Source organism: Sander vitreus, chromosome 17 (assembly GCF_031162955.1).
Source record: "Sander vitreus isolate 19-12246 chromosome 17, sanVit1, whole genome shotgun sequence".
Lineage (NCBI taxonomy): Eukaryota > Metazoa > Chordata > Actinopteri > Perciformes > Percidae > Sander > Sander vitreus.
The window spans coordinates 11,788,434-11,815,738 of record NC_135871.1 but is presented as its reverse complement, the minus strand read 5'-3'; the positions used below and the strand labels follow the sequence as shown (position 1 = coordinate 11,815,738).

The window sequence follows — 27,305 nt, the reverse complement described above, 5'->3', positions numbered from 1 at the left end:
ACTCTGTACTAAAGTACTTGGAGCACCTCCGGTAATCAATACAAATTCAGAAGCTAATCCTTTCTTACACCTACGCCGCTGTGCACTAGAGAGTAAAAGAAAGCCTGCACAGGGGAAATTATGTTGAGTTAGAATAAATGAAATGTTTGTATGCACATTGTTTTTCCATCAGTTCTATTGACATACTCACAAAAAGGACCTGCATGTTTCTAATCAGCATGGTAGCCATCCTAAATGGCAGCAATAAAAGCACACAGATCTTGCAGGAATGTAAAAGCACCAGTAAAATAAAACGCATGATTTAATGACCATCTGTTGGGAGCCGGTGCAGACCTTGCTGCGACATGCTCTGTGAATGATCAAAGGCAGCATCCACATCGAGAGTGATTCACCTCAGGAGGCACACCAGGGAATTAACAAGCCACCCAGAACAGATCTATTTTCCATGAAGTTTGGCCCTTTTGATTCCCTAACTGGTCTGCCTCAGTTTCACATGGTGGAAGAGAAGGAGTAAAACAAAGTAATATATACACACACACACACACACAACAGTCCAGCGTTACAACATGTGAAGCTTCTAGCTAAACAGCAACACACTTAAAAGTTTGAAAGTCCATTTGTAGAATAGCCCAGCGGAACGATTCAAAAGAGTTGTGTATTATTAGGATTCCCCCCCCCCCCCTTTCAGACTAGCCCTGCCATCGGCTGCTTATGTTTATGGCCTATCTGAGTTTCTCTAAGAGTCCATTTAGGTGTTGGGGGACGGATGCCAAATGACCAATCAGCACTAAAAGAAGCATACACACAGTGAGAGAGGCATGCTGATGTCCTCAGACAGACATTCCAAAACACTCGGCTCTTATCTCATCAAGGTTCAGTAAATAAAACATTTAACAGCTGCGCCAGACTCAGGATTGCAGAAACAGTGTGGGCATCCAGCCTAGTCCAGGAATAACACGTAAAATACATCGAAACAGAGACACCCAAACTTATATTAATACTTATGAGTTATAAACAGACCTAAAAAAGACAGATTATCTGGGGGACGACGAAACAGAACAAGCATTCCACTGGCGGAGCTCACGCTTCAAAAATTTACCATAAGGCATGACAAATCTCAGGTGGGCTCCAGATAAATGGCATACCCACACAAATGCTTTCACAGCGTTACAAAGATTAACATGCACATCCTTGGGCTGACATAGTCATTAACGCTTTGTTTTGCTCTCTTTACATTCTGTCTGTCTTCCTTGTCTTTTATCTCTACTTAATTAGGCTTCCTTTTTCATTGCCTGTCTGTCTGTCTGTAAGACTGTGTGCAATATTTAACATGCTGAGGGGACACATGTCCACCCCAAACGCCACAGAACAAATTCGCTACTTTGTTTGCGTTCACAGCTCATTTGGTCCAATCCATGTTTTGGCATTCTGTTATTGTCACGCTTGGTGAGGTTTTCTCCGCTGCCTACCGAGGGGGAGAAACACGTTCCGGGGGCTGTCAGCTGAGGCTCACATTCACACTTTATCCTGCAGTATTTCCTTCAGGCTTACTTTTTTTATGTAATGTACAGAACACTGTGTCTAAAAAACAGCTACTGTGGAACAGCATGTGTGCCTCATCTTTGGGGCATTGCCAGCGAATTTTGAAGAAAGCTAATGTAGAAATTTCAAACAATTGACAAGGAACTTGGGAGGTAAAGGTAAAGTTGCTGGAGAAATGGCATCAAGGTCAACTGCTTCCTCTGCTTTACCACAAACCCACCCACGTCTTGACCTTTCAGGGGTGGGGTCAAACAAACTTTAGATACAATCAGTGATCAGAGGCCTGTTTCAGAAAGCAGGTTTAGTAAAAACTCTGAGTTTGTTAACCTTGAGATGAGGGAAACTCTGGGTTTTCTGTTTCAGAAAGAGAGATAATCAAACCTGAGAGAGAGGGGTAACTCCAGCCCCTTTCAGAAAGAGAGGTAATTTAACCTCAGACACAGCTGCTTGAAAAAAACAGGGTTGGTTTATTAACTCTGTTAGGCAGACTATAAAACTTTTTTTTCATCAACATGGCATGTCCTTTTGTCGGGAGATGATATTGAGGCCCAGACTATTTTTATTCCCAGATAACTACCTATTTGAGCAGTATCGTTTTCTTCCCAGTCTATCAGTTATTTTTATTTATTTATTTAACCTTTATTTAACCAGGTAAGCCGTTGAGAACAGGTTCTCATTTGCAACGACGACCTGGCCAAGAAAAGTATAAGCGTGCAAGACAACATACAGTTTCACATACAATAAATTACAAGAAAACAGAATACAATAGGTTACATAAAGTGCAGATTAGGTAGGCATTACAAAGCTGGCGCAAAGTGAGGTGTAAGTAAGTCGGAGGATATGCGAAAGATGTAGTGAATAGTCAATATACAGAGTGCAAGTGGTGGTCTAGTTAGTGATGTAGGTCAGTGCTAACAAAATAAGTATGAAAAGACTATATATGATGCTGAATGTAGTGAAGAGTCAACATACAGTTAGTGCAAATGGTGGTCTAGGTGGTAATGTAGATCAGGAATAACACAATATGCATGAATAGACAGACTGTATAAATGTTGAAAGAGTCAAAGTAAATATGAATTGACATACTATATAAAATGCTGAAATGTGGTAAAGAGTCGATATACAGTTAGTGCAGAATTGTGGTCTAGATAGTGATGTAGATCAGTAGAGTGTACTAAAATTGTGTGCTACAAGAGTGGGAAGAAAAGAAAAATGTAACATATCAGGGCAGATGAATGATGCAAAAGAGCGAGAACAGAATATGATATATATAATATTATGTAGCCTACGTAACCTTATCCGTCCTCATGTCACCCATCGTGGACATCCGAGCAGATTCTTTGTGTTACATTACGTTTTTTTGCAAACAGCAGTTTTCTTTACAACCTTGGTGATGCGGAGCATATTAAAGCCACTGTATGCAGAGCCGTCAGAAAAGTGTGCCTCGCTCTGAAACGTTTCTTAGACGTTTTGTAGTGTTCCCTGGACACAAACCAATGAGAGCCACTAAAAAGGAGTTCCACATTGCAGGTGAATGATGTAAAACCCTTTGATTATATTATATGATTATAAATCGGGCCCCAGCACTACAGCTGTGTGTGCCTTGTCGTACCTCTACCACCAGCATAGTCACACGCCCACATGTATACAGGCTCTCTTATTTTACTTTGATGGGGAAAGTGTCAGTGTGGTGTTGATCACTCCAATGGCTGTGGAGGTTGAGAGGAAGGGACAGGGTCTTGTTTGCAATGTCACAGGTGGAGCTGGCTGGTGGTGGGAATGTCCCAGCTGGTCTCAAAGGTCTAATCTCCCCTAGCTAGCAGCAGTCCATCCACCCACCGACTGTAAACACAATGGCTCCCTGTGGTACTGAGCTGATTGCTGTTTCATCAGGGCCAGGACTAGAGTCAGTGGAGAGGAGCTTCGTCTCACACTGTTTGATGAACTTGTTTATTTTTCCTGCGCATGGGAGGCCCAGAACAAACTGATGGGCAAGCAGTACGTTTATCACAGGCTTAGAAAGCTTTCCTGATGATACTGGACAGTCAGTGGTACGCCAAAGCCACAGCAAAAAGCTTAATTAGAGCTTTCTGAAAATAATGTCTTGATACCACCCCCTATAATGCCCATTATTACTGCTAAGTATGCTCCTCCATCAAGTATGGCATGTGCTAATGCGAGTCTCACAGTAGAGAGCCAACATGTTTCAGTGGGCTCAAATAGCTTTGCTGCACTCTCCCACTCAGAAATTAATCTTCTTTCCAGCAGACACTTCTGCACATGCCTGACACAAAAAGGAACACATAAACAAATCCTAGTTTGTGTAAAACTCAATTTCTATCTAAAACCTCTCAAATGCACAGAATTCTGCACAGAGATCGCATGTTGATTATAATTGTTTTGACATTATTTTTCACCCTACAAAACATGTTCATTATTTAAGTAAGCTAGTTAAACACATATTATATTGATAAAGTGTGGTGTTTGATAAGGACAGGACAGGACCGGTCCCCCCGACTGATTTGCTTCTATAGTGAAAATACATGAATATGAAAAAGAAAATTAGAAGATATTATGCAAACTGTTTTTCTCTTACTACTAACCACTACGTTTGACATCTCTTCTCCACCTCCACCACACTTTTTACTCTGCGTATCCTTCTGTCATTCTTCCTACCATCTTCCTCATGTTTCCCCTCTTCCTCAATAATCCTTCCTCTCTGCACCTTTACATGAGCTTCTGTGGCTATCCTCAGAGATCTGTCTGCACACACATACTGTGGCGGCAGTGTGAGGGTGATAATGAAGTGTCTGGGAAAAGAGGATTAGGTGGAGTGGTAGCCATCATCCCTGTGGTATAAACGCTCATCTCTCCCTAAGGAAGGCCACATGGGGCGTCTTTCACTTCAGTCCAACTGGCAGTCTCAGTGTCACTCTCAGCTAGCATACTGGGATGGCTGCTGTGGCCCTCATGAAGCAACAGTAAGGGGGTTAATGCAACGACGGGCCCAGCACCTAGGGAACACTTGGCGTTTCATCCTCTGACACCTGCTTGTTTATTCTGTGCAGGCTGAGAGGAGCATAACGCTGGCACTGGGAAAGTGAAGCTCTTCACCAGGGGAACAGGCTGAAACAGGGAGAAAGATAGAGGGTGAGAGATAGAGAGACAGAGGAAGAGAGGGAGAGACTAACTCCTCCTCTTCCCTGTGGTCTGACAAAAAGATGACAGTTTTCCTCTGGAGCTTGCTCTACCCTCCCTGGGCCGAAACCTCACTTGTAGGCGAGCGGCCTGTCAGACACAGCTAACTAGGCTGCCCCACGAGAGATGCAGAAAGCTTGACAGTTTGTTACTAGTTGACAAAAGGCCACCCTAGCAGGTCAGTCTGCACAGACAGTGTCAAAAAAGTGCCACTAATCAGCTACCAACCAGCTCTTTAGAGATACTCACATGAATATTATCCTCTCTATGCCCACAGCTAGTTCAAAGACTCATTATCATTAGAGAACTGTCACATACTCAAGCCTCAGATCTATATGCCACCCCAACACTATTGTAAACATTAGGTACTTGAACGCAAACAGCGCTCTGTGTGTGTTATGCTTTTGTGATGCGTGGTGGTTAGTGAAATTATGGCATGTACTGTTTAGGCAGCACAAAACCCCAGGAGCCCTGCAGTGTTTACCAGTGTACCTCTGCTGTAAAGCAAGCAGTAAGGTAAAAAGGTCCATGAGTTAGCATACCAGAATTGCACATAGTACATTTACATCTCCAAATGGAATAATTTAATAACTGTTGTGATTTAACAAAACATGGGCTACCACACATATTTAGTGTTAGCTTCCCTCCCACCAATTGTGTGTGCTCTCATATGTTCAAAACTGCAGCTAGACACCAAAAGAAAACAACCCTGTGCCATACTGAACCAATCAGCCTCAGCACAAGTACTTATAAAACTGCAGTAATCAACTCTAGCAGACTTGTGTCTGTATGTGCTGCATACAGTATTCATATTCAAAAACAGTCAAATTACTTGTTTGTCCAAACTAAATGGCTGTTAGGACAAGGTTTTCTGCCTGGCCTAGTGGATGTTTATTGATTCAATGGCTCTGCTTAATGGCAATGTCCTGCTAATTTCTTCCATTGATCTCCACTGGTTCCTCAATTACCTTCATCACTGTTAAATGTAGAGAGTAGATGGCATGGAAATATCCCCTTTGTTATGGAATGTTATTCAATTAAACTTCAATGCAAACAGAAGCAGTAGTTTTGATACTAAACTCCTTTCATATTTCACAGCGCATCAGTACTCAATACGTTGTATATCAAAACCTGATTTTGTGTATTTCTCAATTTCAGTTAAGGTTTTGTCCCTCCTTTCTGTTATTGGAGGTGTCCTGTCTTCCTAATAAATATTACTTTGCAAGAATTTCTCCAGCGTGCAATCCGAGTAAACATTTTGAAAATAACAGGATTTTATACAGTACGATTTGTATATTGGCATGTCAACATCATTTCTGAGCATGTGGCTTAGCTCTCTGAGCCTCTTGTGATGTCCTTGTAGGAGCTGTGATTGGCGAGACTATGGGATGGGGTAGTGCCCTGTTAAGAACTGTCCCCGTCTGTCAGATCTCATCGTTCCATCCTGCATTGCTAGGGGCAGCGGGACCAAAACTGACCACTGAGTCAACTGACAAGACAGCTCAGCATCCAGTTATCCCAGAATAAGAATCTCTCACACACACACACACACTCACTCACTTGCAAATTCAGACAGAAACACAGACATGCCATCATGCAAGCAAATGCGTGCACAGTCACACACACACACACACACACACACACACACACACACACACACACACACACGCACACGCACACAAGAACATGGACAGGCAGAGTGCAGGATCTACCCCCAAAACAGCCACAACAAAGCCTGTGCAGGACACAAATGTGCTCTGACATTGAGGTTGGTAATGCTTTGAGTTGTCTAAAATCTCAACAACTGACCCAGAAATGCTGGTGCACAGAGGGGGTTTGGGGGAGGTCATGTGTGATGCAGTGTGGAAGAGAACTAAATTGACACTTTCTTGCCCCCTTCTCAAGCCCTGTGGTGGTATTCTCACTTTATGTACAATGAGGGGAGACAGAATTAGGTGGATCCTTAAACTGGGGTGCAAGTTCTTTGTTGTACAAAAGCATGTGAATTACTAGGTGGCCTACTGTATGCCTGTGTTGTTCCCTTGCAGGCAAACTCAAAAACATGCGGGAAAAAAGCAGAACAATGTACATACTATAACTTTCAAAACAATGAGAATACCTTATACAATAGTTTTATGATCATTTCAAAACACTGTACTTTACCGAGCCAAAATGTTACAGCATTCAGAGACTCCCTAGCCTCAGATGCCTCGAGGCTTGGCTACTGCCCTGAGGTTTTGAGCTGGAGCTGGCAGTGCTAGCATTTCAAACTGATAAGGCTCCAGACTTTCTCAGTCCTCTGGTTCAATAAACGATGGGTGAGATTCTGGAAGAGTGACATCCTCCACCTCAAATGACCCCTCAGTGGAAAAGGCAGTGAGACCCTTTGTCAGTCTGACAATGTTACTGGAAATGGGTAGGTAGGGTACTGAGAATATCTAGTGCAATTCTCCATCACAGAGATACAGCCCCATATTCCCCACAGTCTCTCAATTTTTTTTAAATCCACAGCAAGCTAAGACAGGCTGAAAATTGCATTGTTTAATACTCTTTCAGGATTAAAAAGGAGAAACAACAAAGGCCTTGTAATCAGCTTTTATTTTTAAAAAGCACTTAGAATATGTATTTTCCCTAATTCATTCAATTGGAGTGTTAAACAAAATCTTTTTTAAACATGCAGGAAAACCCTAGCCTGGTCCTACCAGACTCTCGTACATTTCGTTTGTACAGAGAGTCGGGTCTCTCTCCATTGACAAGTGTTAACTTCCTTGAAGGCGGCTACTCTGTTGAAGTTTAAAACTATTGGATCTGCCCAGAGCCACTCTGGATCTGCCATAACCAATCGCTAACGTTTGGTTGTGACGTATGTCATGCGCATGTGCAACAAAAGGGGAGACCGACAACAACTATCCGCTTATATTTAGCATTAGCATCGCTAGCGTTAACCTTAGCCAACTCCTTCACCACTAACGGAGCGAACTGGAAAATCAAACTTTTCCCGAACCCCGTGGGGAGGAGGGCCACAACATCATGGCAACCAACAAAACTCAGCAAAGATTGTTCTTGCTCTGGCTTTAACTTCTGGATATTCGGCAGCATTGCTGCCACAACGGACCGAATGGCTTCGCTCGCATCTTTCTAGTGCATGTCCTCAACGTCATCGTTCTCAGCCACTCCCTCTGTTCGCTGATTGGACCTACAAATATTTGACCGGAGAAAACCCAAGAATATACCGCAAACCCAGACGGAGTACTGAAGGGAAATGAAAATTGAGTGGAAGTAAGTAGGAGGGCGGAGCCTTGCTAGGAAAACCCAGCTATCAAGTACAATGAACAAAAACACAACATGCACTTCCTGAAATAGCGAAGTGTGAACTGCGAGTGTGAGAGGAGAAACGTCTCTTTGAACAAGTGTGTCTCTGATTGGTCCTGATTAGCTCAACGAAGCTTGCTACACCACAGCCAGACACACACATTTCCATACAGTATGATACGCTGATATGTGTGCTGTTTAAAGTTAGGCCCTTTCCCTCACCGCACTGCAGTGCCAGAGATTAAGTGATGCCGTCAACTAGCTAATGACATGACTGCCGCAGGCAATGGCCAGCAGCTTGATTTACACATTGGGACAGAGATAAATGATTCATAGGCTAAGAGAGGGATACCAGGAAGACATGTCTCAGTTATATGCCCCTCTCGCTTGGTCTTATTTGCAGATACACACCTTTATAAATGCCTTGGAACACTCATGTCTCATAAGCTTAATACAACACATCTGACCAGTCCTGTTGCCACCGCTCATAATATCCCATGTCTTTTTCCTCTCCCTTCTTTTGTCTCAACATTTTTACAACTCTTCCTCACGCTGTCCCTCTTTCCCTGTAGTGTTAATTGACTCCCTGAACATTTCTTCTTCCCTTCCCATTATACTGCAATGTTAATCCTAAATATGGAACCCACTGTTGTAGGCTTAAATGAATGGCCCAATCATTCTGCATCAATTAGTCCATCCATCATTGCTGATTGGAGGAGGAGGGGGTGTTCGTGGTGACTGCTCTCTGTGGTGGCAGGAGGGAGACAGAGATGGCATTAGAGAGAGCTTTCACGCTGAAATGCAATTTCCATCACTATTTGGGTACCGCAAACTGCAGTCCACACGATGACCTTGTCCTGCTAATTTCAGTGGAATGCCCTCTGAATAACATCATATCTGTAATAATTGGGTGAAATGATCTGACAGCATGGGGGTACAGTACTTCTCAAATGACCATTTTTCAATATAATGACTGATGTTTCCACTGATATGTCTGCACTTGACATAACTGTGTATATATAGTAATGGTCACCAACTTCCATTAACAATACTTAAAGGCAAGAGACTACACAGAAATAATAGAGCAAACTCTTTGTGTAAAACATAGAATACTCTTTGTTAATACAAACAATATATTGATGTGGGTTAAGTGGAGTGTTGTGGCTTTCATGCATATTTTCAGTCAGTATACTGGGTTATGCATTAAATGAAGGCAAGGCAACATTTTAGTGGTAGCATACAGTACATTGTTAATGCATAACTAAGACGGGCATTACACTTGGGATGTGTAGCGTAAACTTTTTTTATTATTTTACTAAGTAAGTGCAATTTACAAAATGACTTCTCTGCTTATGCAAGAACGAGGCCAATTCAAATAAGGATTTTTTTATTTTTTATTTTAATTTTAATTATTTAAATGTCACCGGCTCAAGTCCATGCAAGAAGGCACTCCCATATTTGGATGGCGCTATGAAAAGCAAGCATGAAGAGTATGAATTAAAAAGCCCTGTCCTTAAAACAACCTACCGAAATTAGAGGTAAATATACTTACCTAAATACATACTTAAATCACACAGACAAAGAAAGAGAATACAAATGTATTTATGCTGGAGTTTACCTTGTAAATAGTTCCTAACAGCAGGGCTAATCCCGCAGAGGAGGACAGACACACATTTATATCAGTGCTGCTCTAACACACTTTTAAAAGCACATGGAACATTACAGCACAAATACATGGTGGACCCAGATCAGAGTGTAACTAACGGCCCACTAAATATGAGGAGATAAGTAAATCCCGAGGGTACCGCGCTGACTGAGGAATCTTTGCATTCAATTTATCATTTTACATTATTTAGGCTACTCCAAGGGGAAATACCGTATCTCTGTCATAAGTTATGCTAATGGCTGGTACTACCATCTGTGAACTGAGGACCATCAGTCAAGCAGAGTGTGCAATCTATGAGTTATGAGAATAATACGTCATCGTTGAGTGATTAATCATATAGGGGAGTTCTGGGGCATCCAGTAAGTTGCGACAGGGACATAAGGCCATCTAACCCAAACTGTCACACAACACCATTCTATATCTTGACCTATACACAGAGCACCATGCCCCGGTCCTCTCCAATCTACCCAATAAACAAGCCTGGGGCAGGACCCAGACAGAGGATAATGGTTCATCTGGAGGTGACAGGAAAAGAAAGCAGAGCTCTTTGCATAACAAATAAGGATAGCGATATGCATGGTGAAGCACTTAGGAATCTTGATAAAGGCTTATCCAAACATGTCCGAAACTGGATACATTTTATTTTCTTTTTTAAGCATGCAGGAGCACTCTTTTGGAAGAGCCAGTACTGCTGTTATTGAAATGCTGATATTGTACTTCTGTGGTCAGATAAATGTACTGAAAGCAGAAGTTCTCACATTTCACCCAAAGATCAGAGCCAGGCCATTATACTCATTCTGTTAATTCAATTTGGAATTTACAGGCCTTTGTACACGCATCACTATCTCAGCAGAGCCGCGAAGCATAGTCTTGTCACTGCGGGTCTGCATCCGATCAGATGTCATGTTTAGTTGCAGAAGAGGGCAAAGAACCACATGAGCACCACCGCAGCCAGGCATAATCACAGCAAGCATAATTAATCTGATACGTTAGAATGTGTTGGTACTTGCTATGACTCACACCACTGTTCAGGAAACCTATGAGGGAGGAGAGCTGGGGCCCACAGCGCTACAGCCTATGTTATGCAAGCAATGACAAAAGCTGAGTTTAGTGAGCGTTTGCAGCCCGTGGCCAAATTAGCCCGAATCAGGACGTACAAAAACAACCATGCATGTTCCCCGACCGCTTGACTGGAGCAAAGAAAGGAGGCCCAACCTGTGAAGAACGATTTGTTTGGGGGGTCTAGTTAAAGCCTAGTGCTAAATGGGCAACGGTTCTGGTTAGAATGCTAATGAGCCCATTCCCCTCCTGGATGGAGACATCAAAAGCAAGTGGAGCTCCCTCTCTCTGGCTACACAGGGCTTCGTGGTATCATTACATGGTTCAGTGTACGCTTGCATTCGTGTGTGTGTGTGTGTGTGTGTGTGTGTGTGTGTGTGTGTGTGTGTGTGTGTGTGTGTGTGTGTGTGTGTGTGCGCGCGCGTGCGTGTCAGTGGGTGTCTGAGAAAGCGTCATATGGGGGGTGGGGGGAGAGATAGACAACATGATGTTTACATTAGGTCTATTCCTTTGGGACTGTGCCAGCATCCAGCCATGCTGTGACACACATCACATGAGCAATCTGGTACCATTCATAATTACCCTCGATTCACAGAGGCCTCATTTAGCGTGCTATTATCAAAGATCATTGTTATTTCCCCCTATGTATGTATGGAATCCCAGTGAGGCCAACATGTCTAATGTAGATAACGGTGCTATTTTGGTTAACCCCATTGTGTACATAATACAGAAGACACACAACCCAGAGAGATTTCCCATCAGTGATTTCTAAGGATTTAATAGAGCATCAGGGCACAACAATCTTTTCTAGACTTTTTTTGTCTCCACACTAACTAATGCTAGGGATATAATAATGTGGGGTTTTTTTTGGCTACAGGACAAATCTCACCCAGGGCTTTATTTTCACTTTTCCAACCTATTCACACCGTTCTAGCTGCAAGCCAACACAAGTCTGCTTTGCTGTGACCACACATCACACTTGAATTAATGATAAGATATACAGAGAGGTGAAACTTTTCTCCTAAAAAGATATCTACACATAACTTTTCTTACTTAAAGTAAAGACTTTGTCCAGTTTTCACAAACTGGCGGTGGGAGGCCCACCTCCAGAACTGTGAGAACTAAACATGGCTCAGGTGCGTGAGGCCAACATGATGGATCATCCTGTTGTGAAGCTGCCCCTCTGCAGAGCCCTGAGAAGACAGCTGGGAGATAAGGCAGGCCCTATATGAGAGCACATCTCCTCTTCACATCGACCCTCGCCACAACCAAGGCAGGAGGTCTTCAAATGCCAAACCACAGATATGGGTAGAGGGAGGGTCAGGGTGAGAACAGAGAGAACAGTTTTGCAGGTTTAGCAGCCACCTTCTAGTGATAAAGAGACTGGTAGATAAAACCCCTCTTAGCCTCGTGCAGATAAAAGGCAAACGGTGTAGAGCTTTGTTTTGGGGGGGAAAGTAACATTTGCAGCTCTCCGGTAGAGAATTGTAATCTCTCCCTGGTTATAATCACCTCCTCCTAATGTTTTAGCATGGCCATAATAACATAAAGCACGCTTCACAAGAATGCACACATAAGATATCATAAAGTAACAGACTTGTTGTGATCATTATTAACATGAGAAAATGTGAGTGTTAGCATTTTAAAGATAATTGACCTTGTATCTTGTGCCAGAGTAACTTGGCAGGAATAGCATCGCTGGAATTCAATTAAGTTTGAAATGAGGATTTGCTCTCAAAAAAATGGCACTTGCTACAATTACAATTCCTCTGGAATTAATAAGCACAGCTGCAGGTCTAAATCAACTGATGTTTTCTTGCAAAGTATAACATTAATTGACATGTAAGATCTCACGTTCCAGTGTTGACAACCGCAAATTCATCTTCATTTGTGTTGCTGCTGTATTGAAACGAAGCAAACCTCTAATAACCTCTAATAAACGCCTATTACTAGTTGAAGAAGGACCTGGATCAATCAAAAAGGCTGCATGATTTGCAGAACTATGAAAAGGTGATTTGCCACAAAATAACAATAAGGATAACATAATAGCAAAGAAAATTGCTTCTTGTGTTTATCTGTAGGTCGCAAATGAATACTGAGAGTCGTCAGCAGCAGAGACAAACACCAATCACCAATACCTGCTTTCCAAGGCTTTGCGTGTTCCTGACCTCTGATCTCAATCACACAAGTCTTTTCGATGGTTGCGCGCTAAGGGCCTCTCCATGTCACTGATACAGATTGGGATGCCTCACTTCTATGCAACGACTGGAAAGTTTCTAGTCTTAACTGTGTATAAGACAAGATGAGGGCCACTCCAGGCTGCGTGATTAGATGTGAATGAGATTTCAACAGCCCTGTGTACACTCTAATGGACCCCAAGTGCATTGAGCAGTTAAATATGCTGTAACTTCATGCACACCCCTCGCCTCTGATGACTCATATTTCATGCCAGGTGTTTAAATCCTAATCAATAAATAAATACATAAAAACCAAAAGAAATGCCATACTGTAAAGTGCATAATTCTTTCCTATGTGCTGTCTTTGGTCTAACAAATTCCTACTCTATAAATGGCTACGTAACTTGAAGTTAACATTTTTGACATAAAATTATATACATGTACAACATTTTAACAAGTCACCTTATACATGTATATCATACATGTATAAGGTACATATAGGTACATATTTTATGTCATACATGTGTATATATACACACGTGTGCGTGTGTATATATATATATAGTTCTATGATTACAAAAAAGATACAGGGCATATACACATGCATTGTGTATAAACAGGAAATATCTGCCACACTGTAAATGTCAGTGAAGCTCTTGTTTATTAGTTTTATTAGTTGCATTAAAGAAAGTGCTCTTAATTTGAACTCCTAAAACAGCAATTATGATAGAGACCTACAACACACACTATATAAAACCGTTTTTATAGATATACAGATTACATGAAATGTACTAATGTCTAATGTCCTGGTTAGGATCACCATGTACAACTGAAGCCTGTCAGGAGGTGGTGACACATTAAAAGTGACATCCAACACAGATTGATAAACAGATAGAACAGAAGCAGTGACCTTATTTCATTGTCATACTATTCAAACATATCAAAAATTCCCCTTCAAACTAAAAATTAACATTCCACATCTAACTGGAAGCATTTTAGCCCAACCTCATGTTACTTTGGTGAAGAATGATTATTTCAATCATGTCACTGTAAAGTCAAATTTCAGAAAAGCAGAACAGTTGGATCGGGCAGTAGCATCCTACTGGAGTTCCCAACCCATTATTCCCACACCACGGTTGGCTGCCTCAGATTTCCTCCATTGCTTTGATGATAATTTTCTTCGGCAAGCCGCTGAAGCAACGACCACTTCTCAGTGTGTTACAGTGCAAGGTTGCGCTGCACTGCGCTCTAATGTTTTGGCCTTACATTCGGCCACATTTAACACAGACACTTGGAGCGAAATAGACACTAAAGTCTGCCATGAACCCACAGAAGAATATAGATGCATCATATGAGATGTGAAGAGTGTAACTATAATTGCACAAACAATGAGATGATATAAAAAACAAAAAAAAGGTGTTAACTCACCTCCCCCTCCTCCCAGAAGACTGGAGTTTGCTGAAAAGAGAGAAAAAAAAGAAAAAAAAAGTCGTAAACTTCAATTCACATTCAATAATTAGATTAGATTATTTTATAGAGTCATCAACATTTGGACATTAAAGGTTTGATTTTATAACCACAAACGTGTGATTTTTCTTAAATACACCTATTCAATCTAAGCTCTTATAATCAAATGTGTCATTTATATCATCTAATGAACAGAACTACTAATAACAAATTTCACTGAGATTGAGAACAGAACAGAATAATTCATGAAAACATTCAGTATATTTTCAAAAGAAAAAACAGTTGGTATAACGTGCCAAGATAAGCCTGAAATTGGCTTAAATGATTGCATGTTACATAGTTTTGTACCACTTTCTCAGTTAAACCTGTAGTCACACATTTGAATAGCTGTAACTGGCAATGCAAAATTTAGCATTTTTATGGTAGCTTCCAACAACACCACAGGCATCCAAAGGTAACAAGCAACAACAATGTCATCCAATAGATTGTTTATTACATCTCCAATAGACAGAAGTGAGCATTGTGTGTGCAGTGTTTTTCTTTGAATACTAACTTTGGCAACAAACGTGTGATTCAGTCAGCAGCTAATTTCAATATCCACTCCTTGGCAGATTTCTTCCTTGGCAACATGACAGAGGTTTTGCTCAATAAAACATGTGGTTCATCAAAAGCAATTAACAGTGGCCAGAAGTTTGTGACAGTTGACTGTGGGGTCTGGTTGTTTCTTTTTGGAAACATGTCACACAAATCATTGGACATGAGCTGAGAGGAGCTTTTCAGTGCAAGACTTGTGATCTTAAAAGAGTGATGCTTCGTTCTCACATGTGATATGTACAGTAGAACACCCTCAGAGTAAAGCCTCGCTCACTGTTATTCTCTTGTCAGCTTTAAGACAGTTCACAAACACATATAGCATTACTTCGCCCTGTGAATCTATAACATTAACTGTAGTTTACTGCTTCAAGAGAAGGTAACGTCAGCTATCTAAGTGGAGAGTGTATCATTTAAAATGAACCTGTCTGTCAGTTGGAGACATCTGTTGCACATTAAAGGAGAAAGATTAGAAAGGATTTAAAGTACAGCTATTAATAGGGTGTTACTGAAAGTAGGTAGCCTATGTGTTTGAAGTGTAGTTCATTCAGCGGGCATTGGAAGAATCATACGCTGCAACATGCCTTTAATAATCTTCAGTTCCAGCTACAGCATTGACTATCATTAGCAGTGAACATTGCCCCATTAAAAGCTTATTATTTCTAAAAAGAAAAAAAAGAAAAAACGTTTTAGTGCACAAGCAACAGATAATGAACATGTGGTATAAGGGAGACCTCTCCAATCATAGTACAATCCTGATTACATGTATGATGGGGACTTCTGGAGTTTCCACACCTTTCTGTAACACCATTGTGGCTTTGCATTGTTTGCATCTGAGCACCACACATATGAGTGGGCACCGGGACAAAGAAAGCTCTCCCACTGCAGAATTTGTTTCATCAAAGGGCTTTTTGTGTGTGTGTGTGTGTGTGTGTGTGTGTGTGTGTGTGTGTGTGTGTGTGTGTGTGTGTACACACACACACAGTATGGGCATAACAGATGCGCACAAGAAACAGCAACTCAAACAGGGATGTACTGACAATCCACTGTCATGTTTACAATAGCACCTTTCCAGGGTTTTCTGTGATGAAAAAGACACCCATGCTCTCCCAGCATTTGTTTAGCTCTGGAATCTATCAGCTATCAACAACAAGCACACAACTCAAATGTGCATTTCCAGAACAGGGAATGTTCTGTTCATATTTAAAAAGCATGGCTAAATGTAGTAAAATGCTTTATTACCGAAGATACCTTCAGTATAAAATAAGACTATTAATCCCACACTGGGGAAATTCCTGTGCTACAGCAGCTCAAAAGAAAAACAATGTACACACAATAACACAAATACACATTAAGTAGAAATAGGAGAAAAAAAATATACATAAAGTATAAGAACAAGAAAAATAGAATCACTTATAATAATAATAATAATAATAATAATAGTAATAAAAACAGACATATTTACACAATAACACTCAATATAGTTGTATCTTATGATGTAAATGTTTTAAGCTGGTTGTTTTTAAAAAAATCTATTATCAGTACAATAAAAGGAACAGTTCCAGTGCCAGTTAAAGGGAAGCTTATAGTATGCTAGTTTTCAGCAAAGTCTATCATCATTGTCTAGTCTCCTGGGGAGTCTTCCTATTCCTGAGCTATTAAAACACTGGGGTTTAATTACCTGACATTATGGAAATGCATAACTGAGGGGGGTGCTTCATTTACTCCACACCTAATCAGAGATTGGAGATGTGGTTGCTAATCAGTGTGACACAACTCTCCTGTTTTGTGTCTATGTGTGTTAGGTGCGGTAGTGGCAGTAGTGAATGGGGGTAGTCTGGGGGTTGAGATGTTAGGTGCTCTCGAACCGCATGTGACTTTACCGTCTATGATCACGTCAATAGCCCACTGAGAGATGAAGAGCGTTTGACAGCCATCTCATCTCTGCCGTGGTTTGATAAATATGGAAATAGGGAGGGGTAAAAAATGCTTTTTCATGCCTTTTCATTTGCCCTCTCCCTGCATCCTCTAACTTTAATGATCAGAATGTCATGAAACGTGTTTTGGCAGTTTATCTTAAAGCACACTGGTGCTGCTTATGCACACAAAATATCTGTAACCTACAGAGTCAGTGAGCTCAGCCCACAGCAATATATCAAGGAAGACATTAAAATCCCAAAGTGGATGGGGACTTGCTTTAACAACCCGTCTTCAAGAACGGGACAAATAAGAAACAGCTGGTAGAGAAGCTAACCTACAGCAGCACATAGAGCTGCTCTACACACTTGGCAGCAAAGGCTATGAGCTTGTGCCTCATACAGTATGACTTGCCTGAGAAGTACTTCAATTATCCTGAGTGAAAATCAAAACAGAAATCCATATTCGGCCACATCCACCCCATAATGCATATTTTATAGAGTGTGTATTAATTATAAACTAGCTCCCCTTGCTGTTTGTGCCTGCCCTGGGCTCAGTTTGGCTATCTTGTGGTGGATCAACACATTTCTGCCTTTAGGGAAGCAATGGGAGAGCCAACAATTAGTATTATCAGACGACCATTATCGGTTTCTTCTACAGTGGCTGAGCGCATACATGTGGAGTTGTCTCTTTGAATGCATGTTTAATAGGTTTTGGACTTTGCCGTCCTCTCTTCAGTGTCCGCCAGTGTGCGCCACCTTGAGAATTTCATTAATCAATTGTCTTCAAGGACAGAACAGATAACATTTCTGCAAGGATTCCATCACATTAGACAAAATACTGCAGTGATCTTTAATATTTCAGAGAACCAGAATATTTCTTGTCGTGGTAAATATGAGCCTTGATGATCTGCAATGACCCAGAGAAAGAGTGAAGCAGAAGCAGTAGGCTATGACTTGGAGTTGGTCAGGAGTGCTGCTGAGAGTCGTCCCAGAAGTAACCAAAACATTGGTCATAAATCTCAGTGGAAGGGCTCCCCAGACTGCCTGGAGATGGCAGGTCATTAGGAACTGCTAGTTCACGGCTTAGGCTGGCCCATCAAACATATGTTTGAACTGTCACTGTGGGAGTACCCACTTCCTGTCTGCCCTTTGAACTCTTAACCCCCACAGCAACCTCATTTATCCCTCAGCCAATGACAATGCAGTGGAGCCGCTGCTGTGTATTTTCACAGCAAGAAAATATTGATAACAGAACCCCAGCCAGTGCGTGATAGGCACACTTTATGGGTTGTGGCACTGCGTCAAGAAGCCAGCACAGACACAAACACAGTGAAAAAACCCTCTTGTCTCAGTGTGTCCATATATTTGCAGAGCATTCTTAAAAATGGCTAATGTGCGAGTCCTGTGTGTGCAGAGGGCAGTGAGGCATGGATCTGGGTTGTGGGTTTGGTGTCATCAGCAGAGCCCTAGATCACACAGTTAAATGGGAAGTGCTAGTGCATAACCACAAAACCTCAAGGCAGTAAACAGATTCACTGTCTACCTTCTGGTCTCTGCCACCTTAACTGAACCCTTTAAATATGCTCCATCGAATACACACTCACCTTATCCTTACCAGCCCCTCGCACACATTCAATAAGCTCAGAGGTTAATAGTGAACTCTGCTGTGACTCTGGGATAAAAGGTGGGGTACAGAAACTAATAAAAAAAAGTTTTATGGTTCCAGTCGCCTGCTCTGTTGCAAATAGAGGAGTCAAAAAAAATATCGGTACAATTTTTCAAAGCAACCAGGGCGGCCACTGCAATATAATGCTACCGGCCTATCTGTGTCTGCAAATCTTACAGGCATTTTAGCAGTTTTTGCCGTATCTGAGTCATATTAACTGTGATAGGGACAATCTTTGCTGTGTTCTATATCAACAGTATGCTCTGTCGCTTTTGAAGCGCGTCATACCTGTCCACAATTAAGGAATTCTGATTTTAGCAAATGTGATTCCAAACACAAACTGCCCCAGATAAAAGTGCAAACTAGGTCAATCGAGCGGCTCTTTGTAACCAGGAGTCATATTTTTTTTCCTCCATTCTTCTGCTTTAATTAGAAATCATATTCACAGCTAATTTGATGGGCACAAATTAGCATCTACAACACAATGAACTACAGATGGAAGGTCTGAAATAATGAAGAAAATAGTTCAGAGCAACAAAAAGGACGATCATTTGTAGACTTGGTTGACACTTAGATGGTCATTAGACGTTCCTCTTCATAGTATTCTGGTGTTTAACATGACAGCTCTGAATGTCGATGTTCAAAGAGTCAGTGGAGTGAAGGCAAATTATTTTTGAGTGAAATAATGCGCTGCTCCACACATACACTTTTCCACTCCACCAGCCTTCCTAACAAGCACTGAACACGAACACACACACACACACACCTAGAGCAACCCATGCCATGACTGTGGACCTCTGTGTTAAACTGAGGCAATTCTAACATTTAATGATGGGGGCTCTTTTATCTTTTTAGTAGCTGGCAAAATTCACACAAATAGAAATAAAACTTAAACGAGCCCCCAGTTGTGGGATGAGAGAGGAGAGGCAACAGTGGTATTTCCTATTTGTGGCACATTAAAAATGCATGCTACACCACACATGCTGCCTCGTCTGATGATACTGGTTGGCATTTTTGTTCTTTATTGCTTCTAGTGGTCCCTGAGGAGCCTGACTGAGCCAGACAAACTTGCGGTAGAGGTGGCACGATCCCAGCAGCACATTCACACACAAAAAAAGGCTAAAACCTGGCTCATGCTTCAGTCAAAATTATGCAACTGTAGCTGAAACAAGTACAGTACGCACGTTTCTACTCCACACAAGAGTGTGCAATGCGGACAAGTTAATATCAGAATACCTATCAAAGCATTACATGTCAAAGTATTTACTGAAATGTTAACCACATGCAATTGACATGACTGAAGTAGCAGGTTCCATTGTTAAGTGGAATGCTACAAATATAAAGATACACAAGAAAAACATTGATATGATAGCTTGTGCACATGAAGTTAGCCTGGTTGAGTGTCTCCTCCAAACAAACAGAATTTAGCATTTTGCCTCACAGGTAAAAGGGTAGGTTTGCGGCCCAAAAGACGTGTTGCATTTTGCTAGTTTTAATCTATGTTAACTTCTTGTTTTGAAAAACCTTGAAAGCTGTGTCTGCCTCTCCTGTGAAAAACAAATTAAATTGAATTCAGAGTATACTGCCAGCTTCATATCCCCTTTCTCCCACACCAGCTTACAGTAAATTACAGAGTTTTTCTGAGTTGTAAAATTTTAGGAGGACCTTGTTGCAGACCTTGTTTGCCGTTCATTGGGTTGTTATATTAAGTTGATTTGGTGCCAGTAACATCAAGCAGGTCTCATTTCTCATGTGTATTGATACTCTGTCAGTGTTCAGCACAAACACAATTTCCATTAAGTCAGATGATGGGTTGAACTTTCAGCTGCTCTGTAGTATTTGCAGTTCAAGCTATTAAAAGCTCATCTGGCTCACACATGTAGTGTATTGCTGTGGGATTCCTTGGTTACCTTCACTGGGCGCATACAGCTGTCCATGTGTTACTATACCAACCTCAGCCACGTGGATCAGTTGTCTGAAGCAGCATTTGAATTGTGTCACTAGCTTTGGAGGAGACACCAAGGCTCAACTGTTCAAATCACTGCAATAACAAAGATGTGAATTCTATTTTAGGTTGGATTTATTTTGAAATACTCATTACAATATCAGGCGACCGTAGGTTGCTTCTTAAACCTATTCATATTCTTAACAGCACTTGTCATAAACTGTTGATGGTGGAAATTATGTTTGTTTTTTTTGCAGCTTCTCTTTGGAACTATAGCAGTAGTGTTATGATGTCTGAATGTATCAATGTGACAACAGGGTGGTGTCATAGTGATTAATCCCTTTCCTCTGCAGGCTTGTCACCTTCATAACAAAGCAACAATACCAGATGCCAAAACCAGCCCACACGTCTATTGTTATAATTACCTGACCTTCAAATCCACATTAATGAGCCCAGGATGATCCCATTCTCTTTCATCATTTGGCTTCCGAGCCCTCCTCTTATCTAACAAGGTCACCTTTCACAACACTGCTTCTCCCTGAAATACACATCCCCCTCATAAATATACATCTACCTGCATCTGCTCAACCCCCAATCCTAAGAAGGGAGCTTGGAGAAATTACAAGAAAATAAAGCGGTAGGTGGGCTCTGCAAAGCGCAAGTTTGTTTTTCCTCTGAAGTTAACACCAAAGAAAAGTCAATGCCACCAAAGTGAGACACAGAAAACAACTTTCTAACGATTGAAGTGTTACTTAATAATTGTTTTTAACACTACTATGAACGAGAAAGACTCACTGCAAAAACTCTGAAGGCACAATTCGGGGGGGGACAGCGGAGAGAGCAGGGTTCATCAGATAAAGTTGTTTCGATCCATTCTCACTATTTTAAATCACAAATGCACTGTGGTTGTCGAAACAACAGAAAAATGTCTGCGGTTTGTAAGAATCCACAAGCGCAATCTCGGATAATCACATTTAATTATTCATTGGCTCTTTTATATTACAGCCACATTTTACAATGCAACTAGCTAAAATTGGAAAAGGTTAAATTGAGTTCCACATGACATTAATACTGAATGCAATATATAACAACTTCAACCATGATATTAAGTAATGTCTAGTGGAGATAGCAAAGTGCAACGAATATCCACATAAATACTCAAATTAAAGTGCACAAATTAAACCAGTTAATGATGCATGTAAATGTTTGCAGTGGCATATTCTCACATATTTTAATGTATGTCTTGATATCGCAGCACACCTCATTGCTCACAGGCCTAAGGCCATCATATAGAACACTTTTCATACACAAGACATTTACATTATATATATATATGTGCAGATGACTAATCCATACTGAAAAAATCCACAAAGAAATTAAGCCAGGCTAGTTATTTAACATTAAACTCTGTACATTGGACAAAATGTAGATTAAATACTAGAGATGTTCCGATACCAGTATCGGCTCCGATACTGCCTAAAATGCTGGTATTGGTATCGGGAAGTACTGGAGTTCATGCACCGATCCGATACCACGTAATATAAGCCCTAAAGAAAAAATATGTTAAAGTAGTTTATTTATGTTCTTTTTCCGTTATAACTGACTGTCAAACTGGAGAATAAAAGAAAGTTCTGTGGCATTCATGTTTCACAAAGAGTTTAACCTGAGCCAGACTGACAACAAAGATAGAAATCATATCACATCCATACAGGGATAGTAGTATACAGTTCTTAAAACATAATAAAATATATGACACACTGGTATCGGATCAGTACTCAGTATCGGCCGATATGCAAGTTCAGGTATCGGAATTGGTATCGGGAAGCAAAAAATGGTATCGGACCATCTCTATTAAATACGCATATGTTATATAACACAGCAGGATATTCCAACGGATTTTCTCAAACTCTATATGTGTGCTAACTTTGAAGAGGCGCCATCATTTTCTGGTTGAGATGAAATAGTTTATCTGCAAACTTCTCAGGGCTCTGGCAGGATTTGGGCCAGTAGTTGCATATTATGGATTTATCCAGTCCCATTTCTGGAAATATCAGCCTCACGTTAATGCAGCCTCTTCCTTACTGGCGATCAGGCCTGTTGGTATGGTTAAGGCCCGCATGGCTCCTCAGGGCCTTCACAGTCCACTACCCCCAGCTAGGTACCCGCCAGGCTGCCAGACAGTTCCCCTCACTATATCCAAAATAACTTGGCTGAGATTCCTCCACATGGAAGAGCCAGTACAGCATTAAATTGGAGATTCTCAGCTACTGAAGTGTGGTTTCTGAAGCAACTTCCTTACATATCACTGCTTTCTCTTTGCAAAAATAGAAGTCTGAAAATGAGGGCATTGCCCTTGATAGCCAGGTAACGGTATATACACTCAGAATTAGACTCCATATATCTTAAGTGCAGAACATTACATTAGGAAGAGTGCATTGTCTTTTTTAACACTAAATGTATTTTAACTTCTCTTACTTCCTTAGCAAAATGCACTTAACCGGCACTTAAGAGAATCCATTCCCTACCAGTGTCTATTTGATCACAGCGGTGTAAGTGTTGAGGTGAAGTGTGAAGTGAGCCCTGGCTCCAGAAGTACTCAGTTTATGTCACATAGACTCATCTCCCTCGAGTGCCAACAGCAATCAGGCTGGAGCAACTCAATCATAAGTCCAGAAAAGATATGCCATATTATTCATGTTACCATTGTGGAAAAAAACATTTCCACAAAGACCTCTCCTTCTCTGCTTATTGAGCATGGAGGATAAAATGAATTGTGTTTTAATTAAAAGAGGCAGTTTATCAAAACAAGTCTCGCATTGCCAGACCTATCTCCACAGTGCTGTGTCAGCGCTAGAGTACGGTCTGGCTACACTGCCCATCTATTCTGGGATAGAGGAAAAAAAACACTGTGGCTTGTTTGCATTTCTTTAAATCAATCACAACCGTCCCAGGTGCTGGTAAGCCCCGATAGCGGAGATAGCAAGAGGGTAGGGATGATGTCAGGCTTTATCCCAGCAATGCACATCTGTTGAGCCAGACTAATCAAAATTTGGAAAATTGTTGTACCTCTACAGCTTCTATGTACATTTAATGTTGTAGAACATTAATGGACGCAACTAGTGGAGACCCACTGACTCAGTAAAGTACAGTGACAAACAACAATTATATAAGTATATAATACAGAACTGACTATATATTAAATTATAAAATGATGTAGTGCTACATATAGTAAGGTTTAACCTTAAAGCAACTGCACATACATCTGACAGTCATTCATTTGGCCTAAATTCACAGCACCAAAACTGACACTCCTAAATCAAGTGTAACAGAATCTGAATGAAGACACGTCAGCTCAGTCTACTGAAGTACATGATAAGCCAGTCCTTGGATGAGAGATGATCTCATAAATAATCATACCTGTATTAATATTAATAGTGCATTGTAATGGTTTGATCATAATGGGAGGTATTTACTTTGAGGTGGATATTGATTTCCCACACTTTGAGTTGCAAAACAGTTTTTATTTCCATAACAAAGATAATGTCTTGCATTGTACCAGCTCCACTCAGATGTCCCAATCACAGGCCACGTTTTGAAGAGAAGAAAACTGCATCAGAAACAGTGCAGTTCTACAAAACAGGCTTTTGAGTGCAAGTAGGAGCTGTTATTACTTCCCTGCCCTACAATCATTATAGCTCAAAAACTGTGCATTGATATCCCAATCTGTTATCTCCCTGTTAGATATTAGCACTAACTATATAACTATATATAAACTATATAACTACTAACTATAGCACTAACAGCAAAACGGGGTTTTCAAATACATGAATACCTCACAGCTCCTGCCTTTTGAACAATGGTGGAATTAGCTTAGATACAGAAATGCCATGGTCTGCAACAATACTAGCATAATAATGTTTTGAGCTTTTTTCTTTTGTAGTGCCTATGTATAACACAGTGTTCACTGCAGTTCATCTTCAAACAAGCATCTGAAACACATTCACACAGAATCCCAACAGAATTTCCTGCTGACTTGTCGTACGTATCTGCAGCCTTTTGTTAAAATAAAACTAAAAGACAACCTGTTTTAATACAGATTTAAAAAGGCACCATATGAAAAACAATGCTGACACAATGAGAATTATACAATCAGACAGGCAGAGTGCTTTCCTCTTGGTAGTGTCACCAACTAAATCTAAGCTTGAATAAAACAGGGAATTGGCGAGATGAATAAAGAAAAGAGTTAAATATTCTATCTTTTTTTTTTTTTTGGCCCAGTCTTGAGCACTGTTGTTCTCGGTGTTCTGTTTTGATAATCATTTTTTTATGTCAACTCAATTGATACGATCCACCAGTCAGCTCAAATCAAATTTGTAGTCTACTGTACCTCTCATTGGTCGGAAAACAACATCCTGCCGGGCTGACACTCATCCTGTTTTAGAATCTCTCTTTGCTTTATCATCCAGTCTGACGTCGTCCTTTTACTAACTTTTAATGATATTTAAACAGCTCAATAGTACCTCTCTAACTCATCAGAGAATATTAGCCACAGAATAATGTGAAATCTCCCTTTATCCACATTTGCAAGAACAACTAAAATCATCAGACTCCTCATTCACCTGTTAAACTAGAAAGAACTAGACGTGACAAGGAATTTGCTAATTACACATCATTTTCACTGGATACAGCAGGTAAGCCTACCATAGCCCTTCTATAAATATATTGCCTTTTGCTCCAGAACATAATGATTGTGTCTGTTTTTGTATCAGTTCAGTATTCTTCTTACATACACAAGAGAATGGGACACATAATCAACCAACAGACGTGTTGCACACAGACACTGAAATAGTTATCTTGGGGGTATTTAACTAGGAGAATAGACTGACAATGGTTATATCTCTCTAAATGATATTGCCGTCCTCCTGCTGAACTGTGCAGTACTGCTTAATTGCAGCCGTTAATTGGCTTGCCTCCAAGCTCTTTATTTCATTGCTGAACCCCAACACACGCACTGTAGCAGTCTTAATGTTGGGTTATGTGCTGCTAAAGCTACGATTTACATAACATTTTCTCCCACTGATGTACTGATGAAATGGATGTACATTAACTATTGTGTGGAAAATAAATGAACTCCCATTAGTGTGACTTTAGGTGTTTTCTGCTGGTTTATATAAAAAAATAAAAATTAAAAAAACTATGAATGCTACCGGCTTTCCCACCAGGAAGGTTTAAGTGAGGCTGCCAGCACCGACAGATGACAAGAGTTTTCTCAGGAAGGGGCAGTAAAGGACTCCAAAGTGTCCTTCTGAAATAGCACTAATTCAACAGTTCACATGTAATATTAGAGGTGAGCAGCCCAAGTATGTGGGTAATGACGAGAAGCAAACCCTGCGGTACTTCTAGCCATACCAGGCCAGTTTTACACGAGACTGTCAGCTTTAGTGTTCCTGTGTTAGAGCCTCTACAATAGGAGGTGGGGCAGTGAACAGAGAGCGGCTTCACTCTGGCAGCTCCAAAACACCAATCAAACACTAAATCACGCCTGCACACTAGTAACATTGTGAGGGGCCTGTCACTTCTGGAGAGCCAATTTATGTCGGTTTTACACATGCTGAAGAAAATGAAGGGTTTTTGAGGCACACAAACTGAGAGAGAGAGACTGACTGTAGAGCTGAATGTTAAAGGAGACGAAAACGCGGGGAGGAGGCACCCCTTGAAGATTTATTTAACTCACTACTCTTTATAATTCCTATTCCTTGCACTTAGTGTAATAGATGGAAAAGTGCCACAGTACGCAACGGGAAATCAGCATGAATAACCCTACATTAACACTCAGTTTTAATAGCCTTGACTGGACATTTCCTGAAGACGTAGCCCCAGTGTAAAATAATAGAAATCCACCCTAACGGTAGGCTAACAAAAAAATCTCCTGCAGGTGGGAGCCTGGGAATGAAGAACAAAAAATCTGTATCTGGCCCGAAAAAGCAGCAGATATGGGAAAGGATGACATGAAAGCTCCAGACAGCCTGCAAAGGAATTCTGCATGAAATTCAAAAAAGAAGTGATAAAATAAAAGCTGAAAAAAAGTGTACAGGATTTCTTTGTAATTCAGATCGGGAGGCCAAAAACGGAAGGAGAGAAACTGACAGAAGTAGAGGATTAGTTCTCATGTTTGGCGGGGAAAAACTCCATGTGAAGAAAATACACTGTGCAAAGTCTTTGTCTCTTACAACTTACAAATGCTAAAAAAAGACATACTTTTGTCATCCAATGTAAAACACCATACTCATTGTAATACTGAAAGATCAGAAAAGGCAGTGACATTTACAGGCAGGTAAAGCTTTAAGATGGTAACAGCAGGATATGATTATGGAATCCGGAAACAAATTTTCTGGTGGGCTGTGAGTCTCGTCAGCTATAAACAGGTAATATTGCCACAATCATAATATCCACGATTAATCATTCTAGCAGTTACTGCACCACTCTACCATATTCCAGTATCCAATATAGCTGAAGAAGCTGTTTGATCCTCAGTGTTGTTTGTCACTAAATCAACCAGCTGTTCCAAAGACTACTGCTCTGAAAGCTGTTATAGGGAACATGAAGTCTGTTGAAGTCGCAGTCTTAATAAGCTGAGTCCCTACAAAGAAATGAGCTTTGGAAATTTCATCCAAATAATAATGTCAAAGGGCAGACAGACCTTCTGTGTAACCACACACTCTGCACAAGTCAACAAGACCTTTTCGTTGTCAGGCCCATTCAA

The 27,305-nt window shown here is 40.8% G+C and overlaps 1 protein-coding gene across 2 annotated transcripts in view; it reads right to left on the bottom strand.

Annotated features, from left to right (window-relative positions):
* Window positions 1-27,305, bottom strand: part of macrod2 (mono-ADP ribosylhydrolase 2) — a 426,308-nt gene that overhangs the window by 281,243 nt on the left and 117,760 nt on the right. For both annotated transcript variants that reach the window (XM_078272630.1, XM_078272629.1), the window contains exon 4: window positions 14,383-14,412. In XM_078272630.1, the coding sequence (XP_078128756.1) occupies window positions 14,383-14,412 (30 nt within the window). The remainder of the gene's footprint in view (window positions 1-14,382; window positions 14,413-27,305) is intronic.